This window comes from Borostomias antarcticus (assembly GCF_949987555.1).
Source record: "Borostomias antarcticus genome assembly, chromosome: 7".
Classification (NCBI taxonomy): Eukaryota; Metazoa; Chordata; class Actinopteri; order Stomiiformes; family Stomiidae; genus Borostomias; species Borostomias antarcticus.
In genome coordinates this window covers 28,573,854-28,588,787 of record NC_140240.1, presented here as the reverse complement: position 1 = coordinate 28,588,787, position 14,934 = coordinate 28,573,854, and the positions used below count along the sequence as shown (strand labels likewise).

General features: G+C 48.3%; 1 protein-coding gene across 3 annotated transcripts in view; it reads right to left on the bottom strand.

Moving 5' to 3' along the window:
- Nucleotides 1–14,934, bottom strand: part of cnnm2b (cyclin and CBS domain divalent metal cation transport mediator 2b) — a gene marked incomplete at both ends in the record, with an annotated part of 30,223 nt that overhangs the window by 2,882 nt on the left and 12,407 nt on the right. The window contains 5 exons of one of the 3 annotated variants that reach the window (XM_084441534.1): nt 68–135; nt 675–768; nt 2,111–2,280; nt 4,060–4,197; nt 4,811–4,954. In XM_084441534.1, coding sequence (XP_084297660.1) covers nt 68–135; nt 675–768; nt 2,111–2,280; nt 4,060–4,197; nt 4,811–4,954 — 614 coding nt within the window. The remainder of the gene's footprint in view (nt 1–67; nt 136–674; nt 769–2,110; nt 2,281–4,059; nt 4,198–4,810; nt 4,955–14,934) is intronic. The other 2 variants (XM_084441535.1, XM_084441536.1) reach the window with 2 other exon arrangements.

The following is a 14,934-nucleotide window of genomic DNA, read 5'->3' as shown; positions in this document are numbered from 1 at the left end:
TGTTTAGTGGATATTAGCGGGCGGAGTGCCGGTGAGGAAGAGGAGGAGAGGAAGGAGGAGAGGACACCGTACCTGGGGATCCGGCTAGAGACTCGGCCCGACTGACCACAAAGGTGCGGGACAGAGAGAGGGGGACTGGAGGGAGGGGGGGGGAAGAGAGAAAGAGAGAGAGAGAGAGGGAGAGAGACAATCACGTCACCAGGAGGGAGAGACAGGGTACCAAGCTAGGAAGAGGAGGGGGGGGAGGGGAGTAATTCCATTTTTCACCAGCAGGTGTCTCTGAGACACAACAGGTTGCAGCTAGCAGGGGGATTCAGAATGGACACAGGGAGCATGCATCAAACGTGCAGGATTCCCTCTTTGTATTCCGGGCAAGTTTGTGGTGAACTTGCCTGGTCCTGATTCAAATCAAATCAAACTTTATTTGTACAGCGCTTTCATACACAGAGGCAACACGATGCGCTTATTCATTCTACATGAACTGATTCAATTTGATCCAGATATGCTAGTTTTCGTGGGAAAACAACCGCCATTTGCAGCATAATAACTATTATCAACTTAAAATGACTGGAAGATTTGGAAGACTAGGCCGGCGTGTTCCAGGCAGAAGAGACGTTGTCCGGACGTTGAGGGAAGGTCGTCAGACCGTCGGGAAGGAGTGTGTGTGTTGTTACCTGGGGAGGCGGTGAGAGCCATCATCCCGTAGGAGGAGAACGCCCCGGCCTCGAACTTCATCCCTTCCTTCCCGGCCTCCACTTCCACCTTCCCCTGCGGAGGAGAGAGGGCAAAGGTCAAGAGAAAAACAAGAGGAAGAGGTAAAACGGCGGTTTCGGGACATCGACGCGCGCAAAACAACCGATCCCACCTCAGTCAGATTATTCTACAGCCCCATGAGCCCTTAAAGGAGTAGTAAAGGGAAAAATCATGTTTAGCCCTGTTTTAAGGTTACTTATGATCATATACAATGGTTCAGATCAAAAAGTTGACAAAACTAGCACTTTTGAGAAAGTTGATAATTGCTCTACCACCGTTTTGGTCATACAATGGATGTGGGTGGGCACCGTGAAAAATCATTCAAAAAACATGTTAAACTCTCAATTTCAAAGACAAGAAACTCACCGAGGTGTTAGTTGGCGTTCTGACATATAATTCGCCATAAAGTAAGATTCTAGTTGATCTGGAAAGGCTTTTTTAAATATTTTGCATATTTTGCAGCACAAACGTGTGTAAACTTCCGCAAACTAGGTAGCCTAGCAACATTAACAATAACAATAGCTACTGTAAGTAGTTCCGCTTCCTGAATCCCCTCTGCGGATTTATCTACACATCTACAACGTTCGCGTCAATACAATTGACGCGTGTACAAGTCAATGGATTTCATAAAATGATCAATAAAACCCTACAGGATTCATACTTTGCGGCGAATTTGATGTCAAAACACCAACGGACACCAAATACCCCCTCGGTGAGCTTCTTGTCTTTGAAATCGAGAGTTTAACATGTTTTTGAATGATTTTTCCAAGGTGCCCACCCACATCCATTGTATGACCTAAACGGTGGTAGAGCAATTATCAACTTTCTCAAAAATGCTAGTTTTGTCAACGTTTTGATCTGAACCATTGTATATGATCTTAAGTAACCTTAAAACAGGGCTAAACATGATTTTTCCCTTCACTACTCTTTTAAAATACACGCGACACCCCCAACAAGTCGATGGCGTGCATCGTTTCAGACAAGTCATTCAAACGGGTTCTCTGTCTAGAAGGAAGGACCGCTTCCTTCCACACGCAGTCACCCATCAATCGCCCCCCCCCCCCCCTCCCCCCGCGCTTCCTCCGTGCCCACCAGCCAGCGGGTAAAGCCCTCCCTTGCTTGTGTTTACTATTTGTGGAAAATCCCTACTTGGTTTAATAGCCTCTCAATCCGGCCCCTGGCCCCTGGCCCTGAAAGGTGCGCTTGGTTTACCGGGATAACGTAGCCCCGACTATTCGCGAAACGGCCCGTGGGCGCCGCCGCCACGCCGACCGCTTCCCGTACGGCCGGGCCGAACCAGAGGGCGGACGGACGGACGTCGGCGCGTCGGGCGCCGTGGATGGAGGGCGGGCCCCACCTGCAGGATGAGGACGAAGTAGTCCACGGGCTTGTTCCGGTGGAAGAGGTAGTGCTCGGGCGCCCGCCGGTTCTTCTCGTCGTACTTCAGGTCCTGGATGACGTTGGGGTGCCTCAGCAGCCGGAGGAGGATCTTCTCAGACATCTGCACCGGCCCGAACGACTCCACCTCTGGAGGGAGAGAGAGAGAGGGAGGGAGGGAGGGAGGGAGGGAGAGAGAGAGAGAGATGGAGGGAGGGAGGGGGGATGAGAGAGAGAGAGAGAGAGAGGGAGGGAGAGAGGGAGGGAGGGAGGGTGAGAGAAAGAGAGAGAGAGAGAGGGAGGGTGAGAGAGGGAGGGAGGGGGGTAGAGAAAGAGAGAGGGAGGGAGGGAGGGTGTGAGAAAGAGAGAGAGGGGGAGGGAGGGAGGGTGAGAGAGGGAGGGAGGGTGAGAGAAAGAGAGAGAGAGAGGGAGGGAAGGAGGGTGAGAGAGAGGGCGGGGGGGGAGGGGATTGAGAGAGAGAGAAAGAGAGGGAGGGAGGGGGAGAGAGAGAGAGGAAGAGATAGAGGAGAGAGAGGAAGAGAGAGGGAGAGATGGGGGAGAGAGAGAGAGGAGAGAGAGAAGGACAGATGGAGGGAGAGGGAGAGAGAGATGGGGGGAAGAGACGGAGTGGAGATTGGGAGGGAGAGAAAAGGAGGAAAACATGGAAGAGAGAGAGGAAGAAACTTCAGAACACAGATTGTATACAACGAGCTGCTGAGTTGAATAATACTTCCCTGAGACGAGCACATTACAATATGCACTGCCATGTTACACAATACGCGTTTCATTCCTCAGTCTCGTCACGATACCTCCTCTTCCTCCCATCCTCTCATTGGCGGAGGCGAACGCCACCTTGAGCCAATCGGGCGGCTGACCCCGGCGGCGGCGGCGGTGGTGATGTGTGTCAGCTGGCTGCTGGCTCCACTGTGATCCGGACGCCATAATAGCCTGGAGGGCCCTTAATCGATGCTTAGCTTAGCCGCTAGCGGGGTCGAAGGTCTGACCAAATCCAACTGGACCCCTGGCTAATCACCTGGGGCCTGTTCAAGAGCGATGCTGAAGGAATTTGTGCTGCCTAAAGAGTACATAGACCTTATAAAGCAGAGTGGACGTTCACCAAAGGTCAATTTGTTGCATTTTCCCTCTGTTGTGAGTATTCAGAAAGACGTCGTGTAGACCAACGATACTATATGAAGTCAGCGTAGACTAGAAGTGTCTGTCTGTCTTTTTGTGCAGAAAGGATTCAGGTTGTGATCTAGATGTGAGGTCTAACGGTCTTTTTCTGCAACATTGTGCAACGCCTCGCTTCCCTGAACGCACCCCCGTTGCCGCTGTAGTCAGGGTGCATACCGGGGTGTTCCACTGGCATGTCTATCGGGCTCCATTTCCCAGGCTCGGGGTGAGATTTTTCACATTTTACACTGAAGCCGGGGGTATGCGGACCCAGACCCGCTTCTGTGAGAAACCCAACGACGGGGTATTCCGGGCGGTTAACGGTGATGTCACGGCGGAACCATCGTAAGCAAACAGTGTGGTGTTTATAAAGCTGCAGACAGGATCGCAACTTGTAACCCCGAGTTCATGACATGCAAGCAAATAGCCGGCCATGTTTTTTAGGTCCGCGCGCGGCCTCGCTAACATCCTGTGGGGCGCTCCCGCGAGGCCTCGCGCCTCCTCTCCTCGCACACACACACACACACACACACACACACACACACACACACACACACGTTTGCCCACGAATACCGACGCACTTGTCGTAAGATACACGCAAATACACACAAACCAGTCGCCCTGCTTCACAACACAGAAACAAACTTACTCATTCTACACACACACACACACACACATTTCCCCCCACACACACGCACCACAGTGAGGGGCTGGGGGCACACTGGGGGCAGTCAAGCAGCAACGCAGCCCACTTGCCTGTTGCTAGGAAACGCAGGGTAGCCAGCAGCAGCTGAGGTGAGACTTTAACCTTCATCTCGTTGTCGATGGGCTTGAAGGCCGAGAAATCCTGCTTCCTCTCACGATGGGTGATCTTCTTCTTCGTCTTGTTGTCAGCTGAGGGGGAAAATCGGGGTGAAAAGAGTTAGAGTTGGGCCCAAAAACTTTTTAGGACAAGAGTTAGCTTGAGAGGCTAGGCTAGGCTAAGCTAGGCTACATAGTGGAGGGCTAGGTTCAAGGGTTAACAAACTTGAGTAACCCCAGGGCTATATATTTTCAAGTAATGTAGTAATGGACTCCTTCTTAGGAACAACAATCACCACTGAAAAACAGCCGGGCTCAACACTGTTGGCTTAACACATTCCTCACATAACTCAGAGCGGTATATTTTCTGTCAGACTGAACATACATGGTCACACTTTACATTTAGGGTTGTTATTTTAACTGTGTAATATGGCTGTAATTGCCATGGTAAAAACAGTTATACAATAATTTATTTGTCGCTTTACGCCTAATAAGTAGGCCTAAGTGATTTCAGTGAAGGAACACAGTTCAGGGGACTCTTCACCTACGCTGAGCGAAAGCCAAAAATCCTAGATCCTATTACAGTTACAAACCAATCCATAATATATTAACACGATGTGATGTAACCTACATTTCACACACACACACCTACGCCGTGTTAAGGTGTTAGGGTTGTAAACTGCGAGGGAGCTGTTTGGGCACCTACTGTACAAGTCTGTCTCGTCCAGGATCTCCGACTTGATGATCTCCTCGATGACGTCCTCCAGGGTGACGATGCCCAGCACCTCGTAGAACGGGTCTCCCTCCCCCTCGTTGTTCACACGCTGGACTATGGCCAGGTGAGATTTACCTGAGGAAACACACACACACACACACACACACACACACACACACGCACACACACACACACACACGTTTGAGAGGTTGTAAATCAGGGGTCGTGAGGTGAGAACGTGTAGCAGGACGCTCAGGAAGCGATATATAGGTCAGTTACAGGCATCGCTGTTTTCATTACATGCTGTATTAGTCTGTTAATGCAATATACCGCTGTATTGCTGAAATATATATTGCATACATCGTATCGATTGTACCCGAGATACATTCTGGTTGTTTAACGTCAGGATATCTATAGATGAGGTGTTAAAGGGAAATACACTCGGTGCTGTTTGAACTTTGACTGCAATGAGCGTCCAGTCACACACACTCCGCGATGCACGCCGACGCAGAATCGATGCTGAGTTTTAGAATGCCGCGTGACATTGTACCGCCACAGGCAGAGCCGCTCGAGAGGGCCTTCTCGTCCCATCATCGATCGCACGCACTCCTCCGGGCCGCACGCACACACTCACGCACGCACACACACAAACACACACACACACACACACACCGGCTCCGAATGCACCATCGTCCCCCAAAGGACACGGAAAAACCTCCGCGTCTGCTTTCCCAGGACCGTCCTGTGTGTCTTCTGAACCAGACAACCCCCCCACCCCCAACCCTCTCCCCCCTCCCTGCCCCCCTCTCTCTCTCTCTCTCTTTCTCTCACCGGGCAGAATACTGTCAAGCAAAACGCTAAACAAATTCTTTGCCTTTTCTCAGCTTGTGATCATTTAAAAGGAATTTTCCAGAGGCCCCGGCTAATATTAGCCCCCGCCCGCCAAATGAAGTTTCCATTCAGACCGGGGCGATATTCTCACCGGCCAGGCCGCCTCCCCTCCTCTATAGCCCTGTGAACAGACTGTCTCAGAGCCAGTCGTTTACATGCAGATAGGGGTATGGGCTAAATAGCTGGAGAAGAGTGTGTGTGTGTGTGTGTGTGTGTGTGTGTGTGTGTGTTTGTGTGTGTGTGTGACTGTGTGTAAGAGAGTGCCTTAGTGTGTGTGTGTCAGTGTGTGTGTGTGTGTGTGTGTGTGTGTGTGTGTGTGTGTGGCCAGACCATACGTCACCGACTCAACGTTTTGACACTTCTGATCACAGGCTAAGATTGACTTCCGAAGTTGCCTGATGAAGACCTAAGGGTGCTTTTTCCCAAGAAAGTGAACCGGGAGATATCAGTGTGTAGATCTCTCCTCTCTCCTCTCTCTGTTCCGAGACAAATGTGACAACCAAGCATTTGTGCTCATCATGTCTCATCAAAGTGAATGGAAAAATAGGCTATTAGCTGCAGCTCAAAGGAGAAGATCAGAGCATCCTCAAGTATGACAGCATAGTACTGTATCATGTCATTATCTTCTAATTACCATTTACAGTACCTTTTTGTACTGGTAAATATCACCGTGAAATGACGTTATTACTTGGCTGGTGTCCTGTCTCGCTCTCAATAAGCTGATTAAAGTGTGTTAGCGCTTCCTTGTCAGTGGATATCTTTAGGAGATGACTCTACCTTGTCAGGGGATATCTTTAGTAGGTTACGTTATCATCAAGGGGCTTATCTAGAATTAGCTAGAACATGTCAGGCGAATCTCAGCGGGTTAAAGCAATCACATCACGAGAGCAATTACTCCCAACTACCTGAGGGACTGTTGAAATATGCAAATGGTTTGTCTAAAGCTCTTGAGTGAGCAATTACTCGGAACTACTTATAGAACTGTTGAAACATGCAAATTGTTCGTCGGTAGCACGTAGCCTAACTGGTTGTGAGTAAAAGGTGAGGGACAACGTCTCACACTGCACAGGTGATTGAAGTTACTTGTTGACCCTGGCAGGTCTTCCTCGATGACAGGTAAGGCGACGCTGACCTGTGACCCCGGAGAACAGAGGGAGGGGGGGGGGGGGTACCGGATCAAGCAACACACGTCGGCAGAGAGCGATCGATCTCTGTTTCAGCCAGAAAAGACCCCCCCCCCCGACTGACTAAGAGCCCCTTTTACTGTAAGTCTGTAAGTTTAGATGATACAAACAAGAGCGACTGAAAAAAGGCTCCAATAAATGGACTTCACTTATATAGGGCTTTTCCACCTTAGCGGCACTCAAAGCGCTTTACAATGGTCTCTCATTCACCCATTCACACACACATTCACACACCAATGGCGGTAGCTGCCATGCAAGGTAAGCTAACCTGCTCATTGGGAGCAATTTGGGGTTAGGTGTCTTGCTCAAGGACACTTCCACATGTGGACAGTCGGAGCTGGGATTCGAACCACTGACCCTTCGATCACTGAACGACCCGCTCTACCAACCGAGCTACAGCCGCTCCCATAGCTAAACGGGGGTTCCAACTCATGGAAACGCTAGAAGAAAAACTTGTTTACTCTGAGTGGAGCGTTAAGCCGACAACTCGTCCCGAGAGTGGAACTGGAGGAGACGATTATTTGTGGATATTGAAGGAGAGTCAAAAACTTTTTCGTTTTCCCTTGAGCATCCCGCTAAACGTTTTCCATAACAATCACAGAACATTTTCCCAAAGCTGATTTTTGTTAGGCCTACTCGCTCCAATATTTCCAGAGTGTGAAATATAATGTAACGGTCGGTCTAAACATGGCAGGCACTGTAAGCTAGGTGTATCGCGTCTCCGCGGGACTTCAACGCGTGCACACACACACACACACGAGTCTTTTTCCTTTCTTTCTCTCTCTCTCCCTCTCTCTCTCTCACCCCCCCAGACCCACACAGTAGCTCGGCCCTCAAAATTGCTTTGTCTCACTGTCCCAAGATGACTGCATACTTTCCACTTTCCCACCCACCCCCCCTCCCCCCCAAAAAAAGCACTAGGAGCGACAGTAGAAAAAAAAAGGCGACTGATGTTTCCATAAATATACTGAAGACAAATACAAGCTGTTTATTCATAGCTGCTCGGATGCTATAATTACTGTTTCACTCTGTGTCAAGGAGAGGGAGGTGGGGGGCGGGGGGTGACCTTTTGACCCCGCGGGGCCCAGAGATTGATAAAGAGCCTCAGAGAGAGCGTCTCCTACCGTCTAGGGCCCCGTAAAACACAGTGTGTATCAGGGCTACATCTGAGGCTGGCTGGCTGGCTGACTGACTGACTCGTTGGCTGGTGACTGACTGAATGATTGATTGACTGACTCACGTACTGACTGACTGGCTGACTGGCTGGTTGACTGGCTGACTGACTGACTGGCTGACTGACTGACTGACTGACTCACTGACTGACTGACTGGCTGACTGACTGACTGACTGACTGGCTGACTGGCTGGTTGACTGACTGACTGACTGACTGACTGACTGACTGACTGACTGACTGACTGACTGACTGACTGACTGACTGACTGACTGACTGACTCACTGACTGACTGACTGACTGACTGGCTGACTGACTCACTGACTGACTGACTGACTGGCTGGTTGGATGGTTAACTGGTTGGTTGACTGGTTGACTGACTGACTGACTGACTGACTGACTGACTGGCTGGCTGGTTGGATGGTTAACTGGTTGGCTGGCTGGTTGACTGACTGGTTAACTGGTTGGTTGACTGGTTGACTGGTTGACTGGCTGGCTGGGCCGGGTGAGGACAGCTGGCTGGCTGGAATGAAAACACACACACACACACACACACACACATAACACAACACACATACACACACACGCGCACACACAACACAACACACATACACACACACGCGCACACACAACACAACACACAACACAGACAGGGAGGAGTATACAGCAGAGTGTATTAATTGCAAGACTAGAGACATAAATACACACACACACACACACACACACACACACACACACACACACACAGACAAGACAAACAATCTGTCTGTCGCCTCACTGTAAACAGCTGGGATCTCAGTGTGGTTTTTCCTGTGACGTAACAGATTCGATGGGGACCAGTGTGTCTCTGTCAACAGAGCCGTCAGCTCTACGGCGTGCGTTGGGCGTCCCGGTGAGACGCGGTGTGACCGGTGAGACCATCTGAATGAACCTGCAGACTGGACGTCCCGGTGAGACCATCTGAATGAACCTGCAGACTGGGCGTCCCGGTGAGACGCGGTGTGACCGGTGAGACGCGGTGAGACCATCTGAATGAACCTGCAGACTGGACGTCCCGGTGAGACGCGGTGTGACCGGTGAGACGCGGTGAGACCATCTGAATGAACCTGCAGACTGGACGTCCCGGTGAGACGCGGTGTGACCGGTGAGACGCGGTGAGACCATCTGAATGAACCTGCAGACTGGACGTCCCGGTGAGACGCGGTGTGACCGGTGAGACGCGGTGAGACCATCTGAATGAACCTGCAGACTGGACGTCCCGGTGAGACGCGGTGTGACCGGTGAGACGCGGTGAGACCATCTGAATGAACCTGCAGACTGGACGTCCCGGTGAGACGCGGTGAGACCATCTGAATGAACCTGCAGACTGGGCACACCGGTGCAGAAGCATGCGCTGGCAGAGGTGAAGCCTTGGCATGAAGCCACAGCATGCAGTAGCTTCCATTTGACTAAGCAGTGATATACTGTCTGGGCACATACAGTAGAGTACAGTAGAGTACAGTACGGTCCCCCCAGCCGTTATCAGTTCTACCACCACCATGGCTGACCCACCGACCAACCAACCGCCCAACTAGCCACTGGTGTACCCATTTTAATGTTCCTGAACATTTTATGTACGTGCACATTGTCCTGTCCAAAAAAATAAAATAATAATAATAATATCGACCGACCGACTAACCACTCCAACGACCAGCCATATACGGTAGCCTAGTCACCAAACAACCATCCGACAAACCAACTGACCATCCAACAACTGACCATTACCAACCAACTGACCATTCAACCAACCACACTGATTGTCCGACCAACCAACTGACCGTCCAACCCACCAACTGACCGTCCAACCCACCAACTGACCGTCCAACCAACCAACTGACCATACAACCACCCAACTGAACCGTACAACCAACCAACTGACCATCCATCCCACCAACTGAACCGTACAACCAACCAACCGACGTCCGAGCGACCGTCCGACGCAGCAGCCACGTCTCCAGGCCTGAGAACCTCCCTGGGCCTTCAGAGACCTTCTGCGTGCTCTTTTCCTCCATTCCCAGAGTATTTATGGAATGTAGCTTTGTCATATTTTTCCATAGCGTAATTTCTCCTAAATATAGAAGCGTAAGACTTGAGGGGTTGGTGGGGAGGAGGAGGAGAGAGTATGGGAGGAGGAGGGGGGGGGGGGGGTAAGTATCTGTCATGGACACTCATCATATAATCCCCCTCCCCAATCCCCCCCCCCCTCGCTCTCCCTTTTTCCAAATATCTGCGCTTTGACAAATATAGTGTCATCCCGGCGTGATGGGAACCCATCAGAGAATGTCTCTTTATTTTAAATCCGTCTCGAGAACAAACAAAACAAAAAAGAAACACAAAAAAGAGGCTGAAGTTTCCAGCTCGGCCGTTTTGACCCATTTTTCCATCGACATGGACGGTCATGTTCCTCGGTAGCCGCTATAAATCCGTTATTTTTAGCGCGTCGCTTCGCAATATTTAGGCTGCGGGACTGGAGGTCCCATATTAAGATCATAGTTGTGCTGTTTGAGTGGCTCTCGGGAAATATTTGAATGTTTTTTTTAGAGATTATCTTTTTCTTTTGTGTGTCCGTAACCTTGAAGGCCTTACAGGATGGAAACAATTGCAAATACAAGTATTTGAATTGGAATATGAGACATTACTGTATTCATATACTGTAATGATGAATGTCAAATGTTGACAGTTAAGTAACAGGACAAATTCATGGAAAATCAGGTGGTAAATACAGTTCTTAGGAAGACATTTCATAGGATTACGTGAAGAACAGGTAGCACTGAAAGTGTTGAGTTGAGAAAATAATAATCAAAATAACTAGGGACATTGGACATCAGGATATTTACATTACATTACAGTCATTTAGCAGACGATTTTATCCAAAGCGACTAACAATAATTGCATTTAACGTAGGAAGAGCCAATGTACTACTACTTGCCAGAACTCACAAGTGCATCTTCCTTCTAAAACAAGTGACTAAGAGCATAATCTAGTGCTGAAGGCAAAGTGCAAGAATCACAATCTAAAGTACAGTGCAATATAATATAATACAATAAGTGCTTAGGCGGGAGGATTGTTGTAGTACTATTTCTGCGGAATCTAACAATCCTCTCGGTTGGCATCGCCAGAGTGGTCTACACAACAAATCAATGCCAAAAGAAAGTTCTATACAAATCTGTACTATACAAATTAACCAAATCCATACAGTCAATACACAGTCAATGCTACATGCTACAATCGAGCACAATTCTATAAAGTCTCAACTGTCATCCAGCAGGTGAGGAGAACTGGATTCTCCTCCTACGTTTCCTCCAACCAGGAGTTATTTACTACCACTCTGCCTCTGTAATACTCTCTGCAGTTTTAGGCTGTGTTGCTGGTCAGCACTTTGCAACAAACGCTTACCAACCAAAGGACTGTCCCAACAAATGACTTAACGATTGATTGGTTGAGCCAAGGATTCCGAGAACCGATCGAGGCAACCCTATTGGCCACTGACTCTGCTGGGCTTCTTACTGGGCTTTGCCTTGACGGCAGTTTACCCGACGACACTCAGAGAGGTTAAGACTGATCACACACATGCACGCGCACACGCACACACACACACACGCACACGCACACACGCACACACACACACACCCATCATTAAGGGCCCATGGTACAGTAGATCTAAAGACATCTCTCTTGCTACTGGGCGGAGGTGTTCCACTCCCAGCACACACACACGCACACGCTCACACACACACACACACACACACACACACACACACACACACACACACACACACACACACACACACACACACACACACAGGAATGACACTGTTGTCCATTCAAAGAGGCTGCCATCATAGCTGGCTGCTTATTTGTTGTTTAAATGTCCCCTGTGAACAGAGTGCAATAGCCTTCAGTCAGACAGAATAGCATCAATGAGAAGCGGCTGATGGGAGAACTGAGATGAATGGACAGAGACAGTCCAATGACGGTGGTTTTGAAAGCATCTTTTAATAGCTGAGCCCTATTAGGGACAATGGATATTATTGCCTGAGTGAAAGTATCTTAACCGCGAACCTCTCACGAGACCCCCTACACACACTTGAGTTTGAGCAGCCTTGATCTTCCCTTCATATTCCATCCCGTTATGCTCGGACAAAACAGCTTAATCAATAACTGTCGTGCACTCCCTGATTCAATAAAGACTTGTGAAACATCGATAGCATCTTGTTTTCACTCACTTCCTGTTTCAATAAGGCTTTGTCATACATCACTGATGCTCTGTTCAGTCAGAATACAAAATCCTTGAAGTCATTCATTACCCCCACAAACACACTTGCGTCAGAGTGCACAGGACCCTATTAGTGGTATCAGCCCCTCTTGTATTGGCCAATATTCTGAATCTTCTGAATAGGGCTGGGTATCGCGTCGAATTTCAAGAATCGATTCGATTCCGATTCACAAGGTTCAGAATCGATTATCACAATTCAATTCGATTTGATTCGATATTGATTCGGTTAGTGTTACTAAAACCTGTTGTTTTTAGCTGTAACCTTAATTACATGACTGCCAAGTTATGCAACACATCAATACTAGGGCTGGGTATCGATACTGATTTCCAAAAATGAATGAATGAATCATTGAATGAATTAATGAACTATTCATACCTTAATTTATTCATTCATTCATTAAATAAAAGATCGATTTTGGGATTCATGAATCGATTCTGAATCATTTGATTCAGAATTGATGAATCCATTTTTTAAACCCAGCCCTACTTCTGAATCTTCTTCTTCCTAGGAAGTCTGACTTCCCATGCATGAAAAATCACCTCTGCTATCAACTTTGCACATACTGTAGGTCCAGCCCTATGGTCCAGCCCTATGGTCCAGTCCTATGGTCCAGCCCTATGGTCCAGCCCTATGCCCAAAGTCTTCAGCTGGCATTGTGGGCCAATAGTCCTGATGGTGGCGCTACAGCAACCATCTTAAGTTTAAAACAAAAAAAAATCATAACAAATCAGCCGTAGGTGCTATCACTTTGCAACCACCTCCCAAAACGTACGCCCAAGGGTGTCCATTATGCTTGGAGCTGGCAGGAATTATGAAGTCCATCACTACGTTTTTATCAAAAACTTCAAAACCTATCAAACATATCTCCTCCCAAATGCTTTGGTCAATTGACACAATTGCTACACTGCATCTTCAGACCGATGTCCACAAACGATCTACACAGATTTTTGAAATATCAAAAATTGAGCCCACAGCGCATGAACATGTTTTACTGTTATCAGTACTGTATGTACTGAAAATTCTCACTCAATAAATCTCTGATGTTCATGAATCAATCAACATTTCTGTGACAGGGTACAGTAGATGTACAGTCAAATTTTTCTGAATTCTCTCTCAAAAACTGAAATTTTAACAGTATTTTGAATTCTGTCCTCTTTCTCTCCCCTCAACTATTGCTGTCATATGGGGGAAAAATACACTACCCACAATCGTATAATGCAGCAGAGCTGTCTCATTCCATGGTAACAGCGAGCTCCACCAATCAGAGGCGTCTGTTGGCAACCCCGCCCAATTTTGCTAATCCTAGGACTACAACCTGCAAATTGACTTCATCTAACTCATCTGTGATTGAACAAACTTGCAGTCAATCTAACTAGCAAGATGAGCCAAAAGACTACAAACCCCAGACAGTTTGTCACTTATGGAGCAAATAAAAAGAAGGAAGATTAGATAGATAGATAGATAGATAGATTAGATAGATAGATAGATAGATAGATAGATAGATAGATAGATAGATAGATAGATAGATAGATAGATAGATAGATAGATAGATAGATAGATAGATAGATAGATACATAGATACATAGATAGATCGTTTTTAGAACCTAAGAAGTTTTATTACAAAGGCCAAGCAAAGGCCAAACTCAGCTTCTCACTTGGCTCAAGAACATAATCTTCCCTTGGTGTCTATGGTTGTGAGTTCGAGCGCTGGGTGATGCAGAATAAACATGCTCCAGGCAGAGACCCTCGTGTATTTGTCATTTGCCTCCTCCTCTTCTTCCTCCTCCTCCTTCCTCTTCCTCCAATGCCCGGCCCAGACCCAGTGCTGTTATTATCTCAATCAGATTCTCTGTGACTTCCTTATGGCTCCCTCAGCACAGTAACTCCCTGACATCTTTATCACCGTGGAGTAAAGCCTTATCCTCCTCCCCTCCTCTTCCCACAGTCCAACCAAACGGAAGCAGCCCCGTAGCGCAGAGAGCGTCCTTGAGGGACGCCCTTGGAGCCGTCGATAACAGACCCTCGAGGAGGCGATCTCGCAGTGACCTCACGGTGCGGAACCTCCCTCTATCAGTCTGTGTTGAAAGGAGGTGCCGCCCTAATCAGTGGCTTTTGGATACAAACGGAAAAACACCCCCAGAGGCTGTTTCTTCAAAAAACAGGTCACAGCTACAACCATTTCACCAGCAACTACAGTTTTTTTTCTGGGGGCGCCCCGGTAGCTCACCGGGTAAGGCGCGCACCATATGAAGGCTAGTCCTTCGCGCGGCGGACCCAGGTTCGATACCCGGGTTCGATTCCCGGCTCGGGTCCTGTGCCTCATGCTCTCTCCCACATTTCCTGTCTCTCTACACTGTCCTATAACAATAAAGCTGAAAAGCCCTAAAAAATATCTTAAAAAAAGGCGTTTTTTTTCTGGAGGGTCCTCCTAGAGGAACAAGTGACGCAGTCATAGTAGGGCTTTGGAGTAACACACATTCAGGACTATATGACCCCGTTTGCACCTGGCATTAAAATGTGTTTTTGGTGATCACATTGCAATATGATCGTGCT